The sequence below is a fragment of the Quercus robur genome, chromosome 4 (assembly GCF_932294415.1).
Source record: "Quercus robur chromosome 4, dhQueRobu3.1, whole genome shotgun sequence".
In the NCBI taxonomy this organism is placed as follows: domain Eukaryota; kingdom Viridiplantae; phylum Streptophyta; class Magnoliopsida; order Fagales; family Fagaceae; genus Quercus; species Quercus robur.
This window is the reverse complement of record NC_065537.1, coordinates 51,659,522-51,677,861: the sequence shown is the minus strand read 5'-3', so window position 1 is coordinate 51,677,861 and position 18,340 is coordinate 51,659,522. Positions and strand designations below refer to the sequence as shown.

Here is an 18,340-nt window from a genome sequence, read left to right as displayed (position 1 = left end):
AAACCTCTAAAGTAAATCTTCAACATTTGAAAAAAGGAAAAAAAAAATTAGAATAAGCCTGGAGTTTTGTCTACAACCATTAGGCACTAAAGTTGGCTGCCCAGAAAACCTTTTTATAGTCTAATTACATATTTTCTGATGTGAACCCCGTCAGGAATAACAAGACCCAACAACGAAAGGGAACCCAAGATCGTTCTATGGACAGATTCAAATGGGAGACCTCGACCCGTTGTTTATGACAAATAAGAACCACGGTATAAGGAAGACGCCACAAACGGTGGTGGAAACTCCGTTTGATAAGTCGAGATGAACGCCACGGGAATTCCCGATAAGTTCGAGTAGTTCTTCAAAGAACCAAAGAGAATAAACCTCACAAGTTTTATCAATAATATCTCAAAAACGTTTACAGACTTAGATGACTATTTAAGAGCTCCTTAAAACTTGACAGACAAGAAAATATATTTTAAAATAACTCCTAATTGATACCTAACCATATTAGGAATAAAGTTTGACCTAAAAAGCATTAAATGCACCTAAAAACAAGGAAATAAATCACCTAAACCTAGAATAACGTTTTTTACATAGACCCAAAATATTTCATGCCAATTCTTAGCCTTAACCGGATCCTTCTAGAACTTGAATCAAGGTGACGATTTTTTGTTGCTCACGTGGATCATGCTCAATTGGCCTCCACGAGTTTGCTTGAGCCCATAACTCTTGGATGAGTCTGTTGAGTACATCCTTGAACTTCTTTGCTCGTGCTCTTGTAACCGGCCCAATTGGTACTTGAACGAGATCCTTCAAAGCGGTGCCTTGATCTCCATCATTCCCCTCCTCTTGAAAAGGATTTGCCCTTAAATCATCACCTACATCAAAATGACTCAAATTAGTAACATTAAAAGTGGCACTTACATCGTACTTACCAGGTAAATCTAGCTTGTAAGCATTGTCATTGATACGCTCAAGGACTTGGAAGGGACCATCTCCTCTTAGGAGCAATTTGGAACATCTTTCCACCGGGAATCTTTCTTTTCTCATATGCAGCCAAACCCAATCTCCGGGTTCAAAAATCAATTTGCAACGTCCCTTGTTGGCTTGTGTGGCATATTGCTCTGTTCTTTACTCAATGTTGAGTCTTGCTTTCTCATGAATCTGCTTCACAAAGTCATCTTTCTTTTTGCCATCTAAATTAACGTGCTCCGTCAAAGGTAAAGGAGATAAATCCAATGGAGTTAAAGGATTAAACCCATACACAATTTCAAATGGCGAAAATTTGGTAGCAGAATGAACAGCTCTATTATATGCAAACTCAACATGTGGTAAACATTCTTCTCATGTTTTGATGTTCTTTCTAATGATTGCCCTCAATAGAGTAGACAAAGTCCTATTTACTATTTCAGTTTGACCATCAGTTTGTGGATGACAAGTAGTGGAAAACAATAGCTTAGTACCTAGCTTACACCACAAAGTCTTCCAAAAATGGCTCAAGAACTTAGCATCTCTATCCGGAACAATTGTCCTAGGCATGCCATGTAATCCCACAATCTCTCTAAAGAACAAATCAGCAACATGTGAAGCGTCATCCGTTTTGTGATATGGAATAAAATGTGCCATTTTAGAAAATCTATCCACGACCACAAAAATTGAATCTCTTCCTCGTTTAGTCCTAGGCAATCCTAACACAAAATCCATTGAAATATCAATCCAAGGCTCATTAGGAATTGGTAAAGGAGTATACAAACCGTTGGGCTGCACTTTGGATTTAGCTTGCCTACATGTGACACATCTACCACAAATCCGTTCGACATCTCGTTTCATGTGAGGCCAATAGAAGTGTTCCTGAAAAATAGCTAAAGTCTTTGCAACTCCAAAATGTCCCATTAATCCCCCACCATGTGATTCCTGCACTAATAACTCCCTCATAGAACAATTAGGCACGCATAGCTTATTTTCTCGAAATAAGAATCCATCAAGCTTAAAGAACTTACTAGAGGCGATTTTCTCACAAGCTCGATATTCCTCACAAAATTCGTGGTCTTCAGCATATAATTCTTTAATGTGTTCAAAACCAAGCAATTTTGCATCAAGTGTGGAGAGTAAGGCATACTTGCGAGAAAGTGCATCGACGACTACATTCTCCTTACCTTGCTTGTACCGAATGACGTATGGAAACGCCTCTATAAACTCCACCCATCGCGTATGCCTTTTGTTTAGCTTGTGTTGGCCCTTCAAGTGTTTCAAGGACTCATGATCAGTGTGAATCACAAAATCCTTAGGCCATAGGTAGTGCTGCCACGTCTCTAAAGCCCGAACCAATGCATATAACTCCTTGTCATAAGTTGGGTAGTTTAAGGCTGCCCCACTGAGTTTCTCGCTAAAGTAAGCAATTGGTCGTCCTTCTTGCATAAGAACGACTCCTATACCAATACCTGAAGCATCACATTCAATTTCAAATGTTTTAGAAAAGTTGGGCAAAGACAACAAAAGTGCGTTAGTCAGCTTCTTTTTGATTAATTGAAATGCCTTCACTTCAGTAAGCAGTGCGGCTAAGCTACTGAAGTCCTTCACAAACCACCGGTAGAAACTAGCAAGTCCATGAAAACTACGAACATTACCTATACTTGTGGGACTCGGCCAATCTTGGATTGCACGTACCTTCTCTTCATCAACCTGTATACCTTGTGCACTAACAACAAATCCCAAAAATACAAGCTTATCAGTGAAAAAAGTGCACTTCTTTAAATTAGCAAACAACCTTTCTTTCCTTAGCACATCTAAAACGGATTTCAAATGTACTACATGATCATCTGTGTTTTTGCTATAAATGAGTATATCATCAAAATAGACAACAACAAATCTGCCTATAAATGCACGCAAAACATGGTTCATAAGTCTCATAAAGGTGCTTGGAGAATTACTCAAACCAAAAGGCATAACTAACCATTCATACAAACCATATTTTGTTTTAAAGGCAGTTTTCCATTCATCTCCTTCTTTTATTCTAATTTGATGATAACCACTTTTTAAATTAATCTTAGAAAATATGCAAGAACCATGCAGCTCATCTAACATATTATCTAAGCGTGGAATAGGATGACGATACTTTACCGTTATGTTGTTGATGGCTCGGCAATCAACGCACATTCTCCACATCCCATCCTTCTTAGGTACAAGTAAGACCAAAACTGCACATGGGCTCATGCTCTCCCTCACGTGCCCTTTCTCCAACAATTCACTTACCTGCCGTTGAAGCTCCTTTGTCTCCTCGGGATTGCTCCTATAAGCTAGTCGGTTTGGAATGGTTGCACCGAGAACAAAATCAATTTGATGTTCAATCCCTCGGTTTGGAGGTAACCCATGTGGTGTTTCCTCGAGGAAGACATCCTCGTACTCCTGCAAAAGAGAAACAATAGAACTAGGCAAAGCAAGGTTAAGTTCGTTAGTGTTTAAAAGTGCCTCTTTGTACAAAAGTACAATCATTGGCTTATTTGAAAACATTACTCGCTTGATCTCACTCACCTTTGCATAGAAATTCTTTTGTTTTCTCTCTTATTTTCTCTCAATGGCTGAACTTTGATTTTCTTTTTCTCTCTCATTTTGCTCGGCCTCTCTCTGATTTTCACTCTTTTTCTTTTGCTCACTCTCTTTCTTTTGATCACTCTCCTTTTGTAATCTTACTTGATCCTCGTATACTTGCTGCGATGTCAACGGTACAAGAGTGATTGATCACTGATTAAGTACAAAAGAGTACTTGTTCGTAAAGCCATCATGCTTCACTTGCCTATCAAACTGCCATGGATGCCCTAGCAATAAGTGTCCTGCTTGCATCGGTACTACATCACACAACACTTTATCTTCAAATTTACCGATTTGAAATGCAACTAACACTTGCTTGTTCACCCTGATCTCACCACTATCATTTAGCCATTGCAACTTGTACGGTCTAGGGTGTTTTACCATGGGCAATCCCAATTTCTCCACCATAATTATGCTTGCAACATTAGTACAACTACCACCATCAATAATCACACTACATACCTTGTCTTTAACGTAGCACCTAGTGTGAAAGATGTTCTCCCATTGTATTTCATCAACTCCTTTTGCTTGCAAGCTCAATGCTCTCCTCGCCACCAATGTCAATGCGCCAGGGGCTAAATACTCCTCCTCAAAAACATCCTCTAATGGCGGCATGTCGTCGATGTCAGAATCTTCATCATTGGTCACAATTTCACCATTGGCTTGTAACACCATGACTTGCTTGTTTGGACATTGACTTGCTATATGGCCCCTGCCTTGACATCTAAAACATTTAATATCACGATTCCTAGAGGTAGAGGCTTCGGTTTTAACTTGAGGAACGTGGCTGGTGGTCGTGGACTTGGGCTCGAGTTTGGGCGTTTGTGACTTGTCCAACGGCTTAGCAGGACTCGATTTCCAAGAAGTAGAACTAGAGTTATGGCCTACACGTGTCCCATTCCCTCTCTTGAGTTGTTGTTCCACTTTGATAGCCATATGCACCATATCTTCCAGTTCCACATAATGCTGCATTTCTACCTTACCATGGATCTCCCGGTTTAAGCCAAGCAAAAATCTAGCCATTGTAGCCTCCCGATCCTCCTCTACATTAGTGCGGATCATAGCAATCTCCATCTCCTTGTAGTAGTCCTCTACGCTTCGACTCCCTTATCTAAGACCTTGTAGCTTTTTGTACAACTCTCGGTAGTAGTAACTTGGAACGAATCGCTTTCTCATCACTACTTTCATCTCCTCCCATGTGTCTATTTGGTGTTCTCTATTCCGCCTCCTATTTATCACAAGCTGATCCCACCAAGTAATAGCGTATTCAGAAAATTCAATCACGGCTAATTTTACATTCTTTGTCTTGGAGTAATTGTGGCAATCAAACACGAACTCCATCTTCTTCTCCCACTCAAGATATGCCTCAGGATCAGACCTAACTTGAAAGGACGGAATCTTCATCTTAATACCACCCAAGTTGTTATCTTCGCGATTCCTAGCTTCCCTAAATCTTCCTCCAGGTCTCCTATTGCTATCAATGGAATCCCGATCTTCTTCTTCATCAAGACCAGACCCATAACGCTCTTCATCCTCCTCCCTCGGTGGAACTCTTTCCTTTCTACGCAAATTACGACCGTTTTGTGGTTGCTCCTCACGTCTATTCTCCATTTGATCTATCCGTTCGTGAACCTGCGTCATCTCCATCTTCATCACACGCCTCATCTCACTCATCATGGCCTCCAAAAACACTTTCGGATCAGCCAATTTTGTATCATCTTCGGCAATGCTCTTACCACTCTCACGAGACATGATTGCTGCAAAACAAAGGTTAGAAGAAAGAAAAAAAAAAAAAAAAAAAAAAAAAAAAAAAAAAGAACCTCACGAATCACTCCCTTATGTGTTTACACTTAAGAATGTGGATCACTCTCCACTCGTGTTTCACTCAAAATAATATGGCTTTTACCCTCTGATGTTCTCACCACTCTTGCCTTTTTCCACTTGATAATTCTCTTTTAGTTCTTTTGAAACTAAACAAACAACTCAAAATTTCCAGCAATAATTCACCAAAAACTAATCAAGGAATCTCAAATTTGAACGTAAGGCATATGGAAATTTTCAGATTAGAATTAGAAGGAATATGGCAGCTTTGGAATTTTGGAAGCACAGAATAGTGAAATTTTTTTTTTTTTTTTTTTTTTGTTCGGACTCCTTTCTGTCTTCTTCTTCGAGTCTCTCTCTTTTTTCTTTTCTTTTTTTAATTTTTATGATCAACAACTAGCTTTTGAGAATAATGAAATAAGATTTCGAAATAACTAAGAGATGTGAGACCAGACCAATAGTTTAGACATCAACAAGACAAACAAAGATTGAACAGATAGGGTAAAGGAAATTCGGCTAAGAAGAGATAAATATGTTAAAGGATAGGCAAACCTGAACTAGAAACCTTGCTCTGATACCAAATGATGTGAACCCTGTCAAGAATAACGAGACCCAACAACGAAAGGGAACCCAAGATCGTTCTATGGACAGATTCAAATGGGAGACCTCGACCCGTTGTTTAAGACAAACAAGAACCTCGGTATAAGGAAGACGCCACAAACGGTGGTGGAAACTCCGTTTGATAAGTCGAGATGAACGCCACAGGAATTCCCGATAAGTTCGAGTAGTTCTTCAAAGAACCAAAGAGAATAAACCTCACAAGTTTTATCAATAATATCTCAAAAACGTTTACAAACTTAGATGACTATTTAAGGGCTCCTTAAAACTTGACAGACAAGAAAATATATTTTAAAATAACTCCTAATTGATACCTAACCATATTAGGAATAAAGTTTGACCTAAAAAGCATTAAATGCACCTAAAAACAAGGAAATAAATCACCTAAACCTAGAATAACGTTTTTTACATAGACCCAAAATATTTCATGCCAATTCTTAGCCTTGACCGGATCCTTCTAGAACTTGAATCAAGGTGACAATTTTTTGTTGCCCACGTGGATCATGCTCAATTGGCCTCCACGAGTTTGCATGAGCCCATAACTCTTGGATGAGTCCGTTGAGTACATCCTTGAACTTCTTTGCTCGTGCTCTTGTAACCGGCCCAATTGGTACTTGAACGAGATCCTTCGAAGCGGTGCCTTGATATCCATCATTTTCACTCAATTTTCGACATAGTAGGACATAATGTGATCCATTCTGCGCTTACAACAGAGTAGCACAAAATGCAAAGAATTTGAATTAATTTTCAGATTAAATTCGGGTTTTGAATAATCAAGTACAGTAGATTTAAAATATTTTTTGACCTTTTCATCAAGGAGATAGAAGGGCGATATCCTTCTTCCTTTTCACTATCTTTCTCTTCTAAATCAAGATTTAGGGATTAAGACTTGATAGTATATATGTACAATCAATGAATACCTGTACTAGTTGCGGTTGCGCCCTTAGATTTCTCATTCTCTTTCTTTCTCTTCCTACGCCATTCGTATGTTTTCTCCATGCAGTTTTTTGTTTTGATGTTTATATACTGAAACGGAAAAACCTAAAGTCACAATTGTTTTTTTTGGTTTTTATACTTGACCTGCTAAACCTGTAACCGGTATAACACTAACATTAAATAAACGGTCAATATCAAAACACTTAAAATCTACGGTTAAGATCTCAAGTGAGTACTGTACCCACTAAAAAACATTGAGGGTAGCGTATATAAATGAGAAGAGATGTATTGCCAAATGAGTAATTCTTAGGTACTCCTGGAGCATGGAGAATGGTGCTCCCTCCTCTCACATTCATGGTGGGGTCCGCTCATTAAATTCGTGGTGGGGTCCACCATAAATGTAAGAGGAGGGAGCACCATTTCATTATACTCCAGGACTACCTAAGAATTTTCCTTGCCAAACCCAAACGGCACCATCAGCCTTACCCTAGTGAGTTTCTTCATTCGAAAAAATAAATAAATAAATAAATAAATAAATTCGTCTCCTGTTCCTCTAGAACCAGGATGGTCTGTAGATGTAGACCGCAGTTTGTATCTTTTAGATGCAAGAGACCGTTACTGAGGCCCACTAAGCTGCCAAGACCAGTGGTGGAAAATGCCCCCTTCGTGCTCCCTATCAACATTCGCTGCAACGCCTGCTCCCAATATATTTACTAGGGCACCCATCTCGTTGTTTACAAGGAGGAGGTTCTTGATCAGGTACCGTATTTCTTTCTCTATCTCTCTCTCTCGATCTTTATAATTATTTTTTGATAAGTAACGAAAATTTATTGATCCAAAATTTTCCTTAACTGAAAACTCAAAAGTTTTGGATGCAACGAAGAAAAACGCAGATCCTCCCATTGAGGTTAGAAGAATAGGAAAAAAAAAAAAAAAAAACTATGAAAAAACTCAATATCTATGGCTGATTTGAGGGAGTCATATAAATATATATATATATATATGACTACCAGACTTTATAAATGAGCTGTCTTATTCTATAAAATGAACAAGGTGGTACCTTATATTAAGAATTTTTTTTTTTTGGTTATTGTTTCCTAGTTTTCCCCATGTTCTATCCCACGACTCTTTTCTTCATGCAAGATTTGAATATCCTACATTTAGTGAACTGAATTTTTAATGGTTGGTTTCTCATTGCAGAGGTATCTAGACTTTGAATGCTGCCTGCTATGCCTCAAGTGTACAAATTGCTCTGCTAAGATTTGGATTAGGTCAAACCCAGAAAACAGAGACTATTTTGTTGAGTCTAGCGCTACCAAAAAGCGTCAAGTAAAAATTTAGATTCCCTCCCTAATCTTGACATCACAATGGATTTGATTTCGTCAATAAATTAAAATTATTCCTTTTACCAGGCTGCAGTGTCGAAAAAACCGAATTACGAGGTTGCAGTGTCCAAAAAAAAGGAAAAGGGAAGCTGAAGAGGGTGGAGATGCACTGAAATCTTTAGAGAACACAACCTTGGGCTCTAAAATAGAAATTGCTGCGCTGGATGAGATGAAATCCATGGAGGTACTTGTGTTAGTAATTTAATTTTGATTATTTGGGTACAGATGGCATCCTTAAGGGCTCAAACAGCCTCTGTAATTTGTCTTTTACACATGTTGCCTGAGATCATCATCACTGTATGTGTATCACATTTTTCCTTAATGGGTAATTATGTATAAAGTAACACTTTAATGGGAACTGAAGTCGTATAGTTTGCCTTTTTTTTCCTTCTGTTTTGCAGTCCCAACATGCAATTGTGAGTGCAGATGCTACGCTTGAGGACTCGCCAACCAAAGTTGCCAAGAGGGTTTGATTGATGTGCTATGTGTATCTAGATTAGAATTTTTTTTTTTTTTACCGCACACACTTTTGTTGACCTCTTTTCGTGTTGTGAATTCATGCGTTACTTGTCGTGTAATTGGCGAGCATTTGTCCTCTGCAATCAACTGGCCATGGGATCTTATTAAAGCCAATAGAATTGTGTGGTTTAGATTTTAGCGGGTACCGTACCCCAAAAAAATAAGGGGTACAGTATAATGACCCATATATATATATATATATATATCACCAAAAAATTCTAATCCTAATCATTTTGCATCTATTACTGCAAATTTCAAAAAAATCTACATGTCAAAACAAATTGCAAGAAATTAAGGAAACCCTGAAAAACCCATTCTTGTCCTACAACCAACTCTCTCATTCTAAATTGTATGCTATTTATAATATAGATTAGGGGTGTCAATGTTCGACCCAGCCCGCGAACACGACACGAACCCGACACGAGTTTTTTCGGGTTAGGGTTAGGCCTTAATGGGTTTGGGTCGTAAATGGGTCAACCCGAAAGCGACACGATAAGAAACGTGTCATAAGCGGGTCAACCCACGTAACCCGTAATAGACACGTTTAACATGCCAATTTAATTGTGTCAACCCGAAATAACCTACTTAACACAACCCATTTAACTCGTATAACAAATAAATATTTATTTTATTTTAGATTTGTTAAATAACTTTCATATGCAACATATATTTTAAATTTGAAAGGAAAAGTGAGTAACTACAACAATTTACAAGGGATATAATTGGAAATTAAAACTTTACAAACCCTAGAACTACTAATACTTTTTTTTTTTTTGGGCATAGAACTTTGCATTTGGCGAGTTCCAAGGATATTATATTTTTGTTGAACTATGTTATTTTATTTTTGTTAAACTTTGTTCTTTTGAATTTGGGTTGAATGTCTTTTGGAGTGTAAATAACTTATTTCTAGATGAATGTTATATTTTTGTTGAACTATATTATTTTGAATGTGAGTTGAATACTTGAAGTATATGCATTGTTTTTTGGGATGTAAAAAAAATTATTTCTAAATAGATGTTATATTTAATATTATACAGGTTAAAATGGGTTGTGTTATATTCGTGTCAACCCAACACGACTCTTTTATTAAGCATGTCAAATGGGTTGGGTCAGGTCAACCCGCCTTATTAACAGGTCGGGTTAGGGTTGAAGAATCATGGCACGATTATTAAATGGGTCGGGTTAGGGTTGAGCCATTTAGTCGAATACCCCTACCTCAACACGACACGAACCCGACACGCTAACCCGAATTGACACCCCTAATATAGATTCCGCTCCTTTTAAAATATTTTCCAAATCTATGTAAAATTGTATAGTTAATCTTTATCAAAATATGCATGTGATTTTTTTTTAAAAGCACACGTATCAAAACAAATTGCAAGAAATTTAGGACGTAAAAGCCATAAAAACCCCTTCCTATCCTGCGCCCAACCCCCTTATTCGGAAGAATAAAAAAGAACTCAAAACTAGTCACCATATCCATTGGTAGCCATAGCACAACAACATTCAAAGAATACATATAACTAAATTATAAATTTTAAATTTAGATTCTTAAATGTGTGACTAATTCGTGAGGAAACTATTCACAATTGTTGTATATTTTAAGAGAAAATTTGCTTAAGATTTAGATGTTACTACTCAATATAGAAGTTGGGACTATAAACAATGAATTTTTGAGTGATGGTTTAACTGTGTAAACAAAAAAAGCTAGAGTTCAAAATCCTTTTAGTATCAAGAAAGAATGTAGAGCACAATTTTGTGAAGTTATAGCTTCTTTTTTTTTTTAAAGAACTTTACCATATTTAGTTTGGCCCCGAAAAACATTTTTTGCTCCGCCACTAAATGCATGTAGGTAGGACACAGTTACACTTCTTTTTTTTAATGAGTGTACAAGCACACACGTTAACTAAATCCATTAACTATTATGAAAGTCAGTTAAGTAGTAATCTATATATGGAAGCCTCTTTATTCATGGTTTCCCTAAATACTACCGTGGCAAATAAACAGTCCAAAAACATTCTAAAACTAAGTGGTGCATGAGTGCATCATGGTTTTAGTTTTGATAGTTATATAATTATATGGAGGGTTAACACTTGGCTATAAGTGATGCCCATATATGTTATATTAAGGCCTCAATTGGAGTTTTCCTAAGATAGTTCAATCCAAAGATAGAAAGCCCTTGCCATAACAGGCTTTACCTTTTGAATTATCTCAAGCATGTGCCTATTCCAAATTGTAGTAATTCAATGGCCAAAGAGTTGCTAATCTATAGTTTATGGGAAGAGCTTAAATAGGATGTGCGGCTAAATGAAGAAGTTGCAAAGTTCTCAGGTGAGTGTCAGTCAAACAGGTGGCAAGAATGGAGTTTTAGTACTGTTTTTGTGCTAAAAGCAATATAAATTTGTTGCAGAAATAACCAAGCAAATGCTATAATTTGAAGTTTTTTCACATCTGTTGTGTTGCAGTATTCGGGCAAGCATCTGATAGCTTCAATGATGAAGGGCTTAGCTCTCCACCTAGTAAAATGGAAGGGTAAATGCCAAGGCACCACTTCGAAATCACCAGCAACAAGTGAACTCACTTTCTACCGAATACTTATGTCAGCATTGTCATGGGTCGAAACACCATTAGTCATTACATGAATAAGAACTAATGAGATTGAGAAAATTTCAAAGTAAAACTAAAATTGGTCATGTTACCGACTGTTAACAGCAAAAATTGTTAACCAGAGATACTGTTGCGGAGTTGTACTAATGGGAGAGAACCAACAACTAAAAAAGGATTCAATCCAAATTGACACAAAATAAAGATGAGTCAATATATTTCGAAAATTTTTCCATACTACTCAGAAACATAAGTGATTGTCTTACAAACTTTTGGGACAACAGACATTGGTAACTATTACATAACTTGAGATACGTAAATAAAACTGTGTCAATAGCATTCATCTTTAAGCTTTAATTACATTTAGCGATTCAGGAATTTTAATATCAAAGCAAGATTATTTGTATGAAGGAATTGCGGGAGGTGGAGTTCCTAGTGCAAACATCCTGGCAAAGATGCAGTAGCTGATAGAATTGACATTATTTTTGTGTCCCTTGGTATCTACCAGCCACTCTGCTTCTTTCCATGCCATAAGAGAAGGCATCTTGACTTCAAGTTCCACTGGAAACTTAGGGGCTCAGCCATTAAGCCTCTCCAAGTATGGACCTTGGATATTAGCTGCTGCCGCCAGCACCATTGACAGGAAATTTGTTGCTCAAGTTTGCTTGGCAAAGGACAAGTGTACATTCTGAGCTTTTCATTGAAGTTGTACCATACTAATTTTGTTAAATGATCTAAGAAGGGCCTCTCCATTAATAGCTTCAACTTCAATGAAACATCATTTCCCTAGATTTAGGCTGGAGATGCTGCAAACTACTCTGCAGGTGCTGACCTAGATAATTCAAAAATATTTCAGAAATGGTTCCATGAATTCTTACAAAGTACAAGGACAAATTGTTTTCTGTGAAACCTTATGGGATGACACTGTTAACTTTTTTACCCAACAGTGTAGAAACCATTATGATTGACTTTTCCATTAACTGATTTTAGCTTCAACTGCTCGTTACCATCAACACTGGTAAGTGTAGAAGATGACCCAAAGTTTGTTACTACATCAGATCAACAGAGTAAATAAATTTCTATACAAATTCTCTTCAAATTAATCACCAATACCCAAAAATAAAAAAGAAATTTCTTAACGAGAGAAGAGAGAGAAATTTAATAAAATATTATTATTTTTATCTTCTTGTTACAGTGCACATCTATAAATAAATGTGCACTGTAGCAAGAAGCTAAAAATATTTAGGTATGCCTCCACTGCTGCAGCATATATTTTGGTGGAGCTAAAATAGCTATATAGCTATTTAGAGCATCCACAGCAATGGATCTATAATTTTAGCTATTTAGTTTCACCAAAACTTACTTTATCTATTTTACCTACATACATGCTGCAGCAATGGATCTATTTTAGCTTTCAACACAATAAAATAATATAAACATCACAATAAAATAATATAATCACTACAATAAAATAATATATCCCACTATCCCAAAAAACCAACCACAAACACCTCTACCATCAACCACAGCCACAACCACCGCCAACACCACCACCACTACCACCATCGGTCCACAGCAGGAATAAATAAAAAAATTAAAAAAAAAAACCCCAAATCTCCAATCGTTTTCTACAGCCACAACCACCACCAACACCAGCACCACCACCAGCAGTCCACAACAGGAAAAAAAAAAAAAAAAAAAAAAAAAAAAAAAACCCAAATCTCTAATCTTTTTCCTCAATCACGGCCACAACCACAGCCACTAGCACCACCACCAGCAGTCCACAGAAAAAAAAAAAAAAAAAAAAAAAAAACCCCAAAACTCCAATATTTTTCCTCAGCCACGGCCACGGCCACAACCACCACCACCACCACCATCACTAGCAGTCCACAGCAGAAAAGAGAAAAAAAAATAATAAAAAAAAACCCACAACGAGCAAGCACCGATCACGTCGGCGAGCCGGATCGGCAGAAAGGGTGGATCGACGGCTTGGGTGATCGGAGTTGAGAGAATGAGAGATCGGAGTGACAGAGCGGCGGCTTGGGTGATCGGAGAATGAGAGATCGGAGTGACAGAGTGGCGGCTTGGGTGATCAGAGTTGAGAGAGTGAGAGATCGGAGTGAGGGAGTGAGAGGCTGGAGTGCGAGAGTGGGAGACCGGAGTGAGGGAGTGAGAGGCCGGAGTGAGGCAGTGAGAGACCGGATTGAGAGAGAGAGTGATGTTCAGAGAAGGAAGAGAGAGGCTAAGACTCTTGAGTCTGAGATGAAAAGAAAGAGAAGGCAGAGAGAGAGGGAGAGAAAAAGAATATTTTAATGGAAAAGGGGAAGAGAAGTTAAATAAAATATATATATATATTTTTTAGCTTTGTGCTATAGTGCACATCTATAGATAGATGTGCACTGTAGCTGAACATCTAAATTTTTTAGATATGCCTCCACTGCTGCGTGTGATTTTTGTGATCAGTGGTGCTAAAAAATAGCAATATAGCTATTTAGCACCACTGCTATGAGTGCTCTTAGCTTCATTGTTGCAAATGCTCTGAGAGTACTGGTCTTTCATACATTGTACCTAATAAGCTGCAATAATATCAGTCAAGAAACCTTAAAACCATGGTTTTTAATTTTAAACATGTTTAAAAATGGATTGTCCTTCCATGATGAACAAGCAAAAAGGAGACGAGAGCACCAATGCAATTTCAGAGAATATAATGAATGTCCAAATTTTGTTTATGTAACATATGTGTCAATGTGTGTGATATTTTGCAACTAAGCACTCCTTGTGAGTGCCCAATGGACAATACTTGTAACAGTGCTCCTTAGTTAATAAATAGATCCTTTGTTTTATCAAAAAAAAATATAATATAATGAAACTATATATATATATATGAAAAATTTTGGCTACAACTCCCACTAATAAAATTAACAAGACTACATATTTTGGAAATCAAATCATTAAATTGCATGTTTTTTTTTATATATTTTCTTTAACACATATGTCGAATTTTGTGTTAATCGGATTTTATTTACTATACAATCTATAAACTTATTTTTTATGCAACATTTTGGACCACAAAACTTGAAATTTAAATATATGATTAATAACATAGCTATTGATCTTTGATCTTCATGAAAATTTGAAAGCATGGAGGATATTAGAAGAAAATGTAATCTAATGGTGGTTTTATCAAAATTCACATCCAATAAAAAGATATTGGATGGAGTTATAGCTCTAAGTTATAACTAATTTTGTTTCCGAACTTTTTCCATATATAAATATATAAAATAATTAGAATAATATAAAATAGAAATTATTTCCCTAAAAATACTTATATTTTTAGGTAAAGTTTTAATAAAACCTTGAACCCACATCCACTTTGCAAACAAACCTTTTCTCTTTTTCTTTTTTGAGAATAACTTTGCAAACAAACCTAGTCAGCTTTAAACTAATTATTTGTTTTAAAGTTCTAATAATGTCTAATAACTTTTCTTTAATACAACAAACTTTTCTTTAATACTATGGGCTTTGTTCATATATATGTTGTAATATAAAACCCAATTTCAAATAACACATACTGAATTTTTAAAAATATACAATATATAATATATTAATTTAATAATGTTCGAATAAAAAATTATGATATCAAATTTTCCTGCGCACTGCGCAGGTCTGCGACTAGTTTTGTTAATAGCAGAAGCTTGGTATGTAATGCACTTGAAAGTTCTATAATCACTTGTTACTTGAAATTTATGCTTACATTTTCTATATCCTTGAATTTTTTTCAAATTTTTGTTTTCTTAACTATGATCAAAAGTGAAATTAATGTTTTTCTTGTTGCTGCATTTTATAATAAGTTCATTTTGCTTACTCCTTTGGCCCTCCCCATCCCCAAAAGAAAATATATATAAAAAAATAAAAAAATAAAAAATAAAAACTGAAAGAAAGAAGGAAAATGAATGATTCTATAGCTAATGCACTTAGTCATAACCTTTGAAGGTTGAGGAATCAGTTGAACAATCTTACAGTTATTACTCTAGATATAATGGAAGTGACAGATCCTCAGGTACACTTAAGTTCATCTTGTGTTACATGTCTCTCTCAACCTCTCTTTTATTTATGTTCTGAAATTGCATGACTTAAAAGTTGAAAGAGTTGTTGAATTATCCCTTTCCAAGTTATTTTTCAGATTTCTTGGGCATATGTCTTTTGTCCAAATGGTAAATTTCCCATGAAGCATGAAGAACAGGTGTGTGATGCCTTCTGATCAAGGTTGTCAAAATTAGGATCCTACGTAGAATCGTTGAAGGTAGGTGGGATGGTAAACCGTAGGATCAGATCGTGAATCGTAAGATCCTACATATTTTCAAATTTAAAGCAAAAAACATATTAATAATAACTTTGCATGTTGAATAATCACGAAAATTATAAATTCATTCATAAAAAAACTAAGATTTGCATCATATGATGTAATTTGCATGTCATATATTGCTAAGTCTATACTAACAAAACAACTATATTTAAATTTTGACCCAATGTATTTAAAATGTTCAATAAATGTTTAATTAGCAACCAAATACCAAAATATTTATCAAAACACATGGAAAATATTTTCCAAGTTCTAAGTTCCAAGTTTTAAATTCAAAATAAGTTAGCAAATAGAAACTAGCTAACTACAATATAAAATCCAAAAGCAAGATGAATATTAAGGTAAAGTGAACATTTAATTATTCACATTCTAAGGTTCTTATAACCACCGTCCTAAATTCCTAATCATCATCACCCATTTCATCATCTATGTAGACATTATATATTTGTATACTAGAACTGCAAAAGACATCAAGATACAATTTCATACTTAACTATTGAAGTTATACCACTCAACAACAATTAAAGAGCATGCTCAAAAAAATCAATCAATCAATATACAAATACAAGCATAATTGATAAAATTATATAAAAAAAATATTTAAGTAATATTAGAACACAAATTAATATATTGATCAAACAAATTTAACAACATTATAGTTTAAAAGGCAGCAAAACCAACATCAAATTCTTCATTTAGAAATGATAAAGCATTCCTTCATTTTGATTATAAGTAAACTAGAAACTAAAAAACATTTGAATAGGTTAACATAATTTTATAAAAATAAAATAAAAAGTCATACCATCACAACATGAAAAAATTAAAACCATTAAAGCTTCATCAAAACAAAAAATTTATCCCAGAAAAAAAAAATTATGTTTTTGCTAGGATCGGTAGGATCCCATATGATCCTATACGATCCTACCATTTTTACGATCCTAGTGCGATCCTAAACATTTTGGTGAGGTGAGATCATAAAATCATGCAAGCCTACGATCCAAATCGCAATTTTGACAACCGTGCTTCTGATATTTATATGGAGAACTAATAATCACGGTAATCTCAATTTAAAGCTGTTAAAAGTTTCAGGTTGCTTTGATTGTTCTGCGTGGACCAGTAGTAGAGGAAGTACATCAACAAATCAATCTGTGGATATATCAGGTGCCTTGCTTGTCATGATTGCTGTCTATGCATTATGATTTTCCTCATAAACCTTTTTTCTTTGTTTCAGCACTATGAACATTGTTATTGCATGCTGAAGATAATGCAAATATATATTTTTTAATTAACAATGAGCAGTCACTTCTAAATTTCAACTAAAACATTTGGATTAAAGTTAGATTTCTTGTACTTATGCACAGTTTCAAAGATTAGGAAAGAACTGCTAATTTGGGTGCAACTGGTTATGAATGTTTTTGTAACTTCAAGGAATCTGCTGTTGTAGTTATATGTGTTCAAAAGCTTAGATATTACATATACGTATTTTTCTGTTTCTCTTGATTTTGATTGAGTGCGCTTCATATGATTCATACCCATTAAAGAAAAATCTTTCTTCAGAAGCTTTTAGCAAATACACTATCACATAAGTGTGTCATGTTTGTAGGTTTGGTTTGAAGCCATGAAATGTGACAATAACATGAAAACATAGAGCAAAAAATTGTTGTCATTGTCATGTACACCTCTATGTTCCAGCTTTGATTGCCCTTATGCACTGATGTGGTTGGGCTATAACTTAAAAAATTGATTGTAACTGTAAGGGCAGGTTTTGATTCTTGAGCCTAAACAGTAGAAGGACTTAGGCCTAAAGAGCCTAACGCAATGAATTTTTAGAGAGTGGGCTGAAAAACTAGGCTTCAATGAGTTTGACAACGCTTACAATGGACCAAAGACGGTAATGAAGTAAGGAAAAACAGAGGAAGACAAGTCTTTTGTAAAGAAATTCCTCATCAGCAAAGTCCGAGGAGAGTAGTTCTTGAATTTATCACTCTAGAACTTGATTACAGTTTCAGTTCTTTATGCTACAATGTTCTTTCTACCGTTTTCCGATCCCCTCTCCCTGGAGGATCTCTTACAATATATAGTCCCCTTTAGATGATCTTGACCCTCCATTTGTTAATCATGCAGGCCATCACTCTAGTGCTAGTCTCATCAAGCATCTTCCCAAACCTTCTGTGAGATGCAGCAACCAAGACAGAACTATTCAAGGGCCTTCTTCGCATAAATGCAACCAGGAGGTTTGGTGGGATGCATTAAATGTGGTGGTAGCTACCATCTCTTTAGTTACGTTAGGGCTAACCCCATCTCCTAAACTATTTCTCTATAGAACAACCTCCTCTGGTAATGTGCCACTGACGTGCCCCTCCATCCGAGGGTGGGATCTCCTCGGAATCGCCTTGGCCTCCTCGGTCTTAGGTACGACACATGGCAATGCTACCTGATAATTTTTAGACCCCTTAAAAACACAATTGGATTAACCTAGGTAATTAGCCAAGTTGTTACTTAGTCCAAATTCCAAATC

At 36.0% G+C, this 18,340-nt stretch overlaps 1 protein-coding gene and 1 pseudogene across 1 annotated transcript; one reads left to right on the top strand and one right to left on the bottom strand.

The window, feature by feature from the left end:
- Positions 1-615: 615 nt before the first annotated feature.
- On the bottom strand, positions 616-5,328 carry LOC126722146 (uncharacterized; annotated as a pseudogene).
- Positions 5,327-12,459, top strand: LOC126722144 (uncharacterized). The gene is made up of 4 exons (XM_050425298.1): positions 5,327-5,346; positions 8,364-8,520; positions 8,738-8,803; positions 11,321-12,459. The coding sequence occupies exons 1-4, from the start codon at positions 5,327-5,329 to the stop codon at positions 11,495-11,497; spliced, it is 420 nt and encodes a 139-aa protein (XP_050281255.1). The 3' UTR covers positions 11,498-12,459.
- Positions 12,460-18,340: the final 5,881 nt, after the last annotated feature.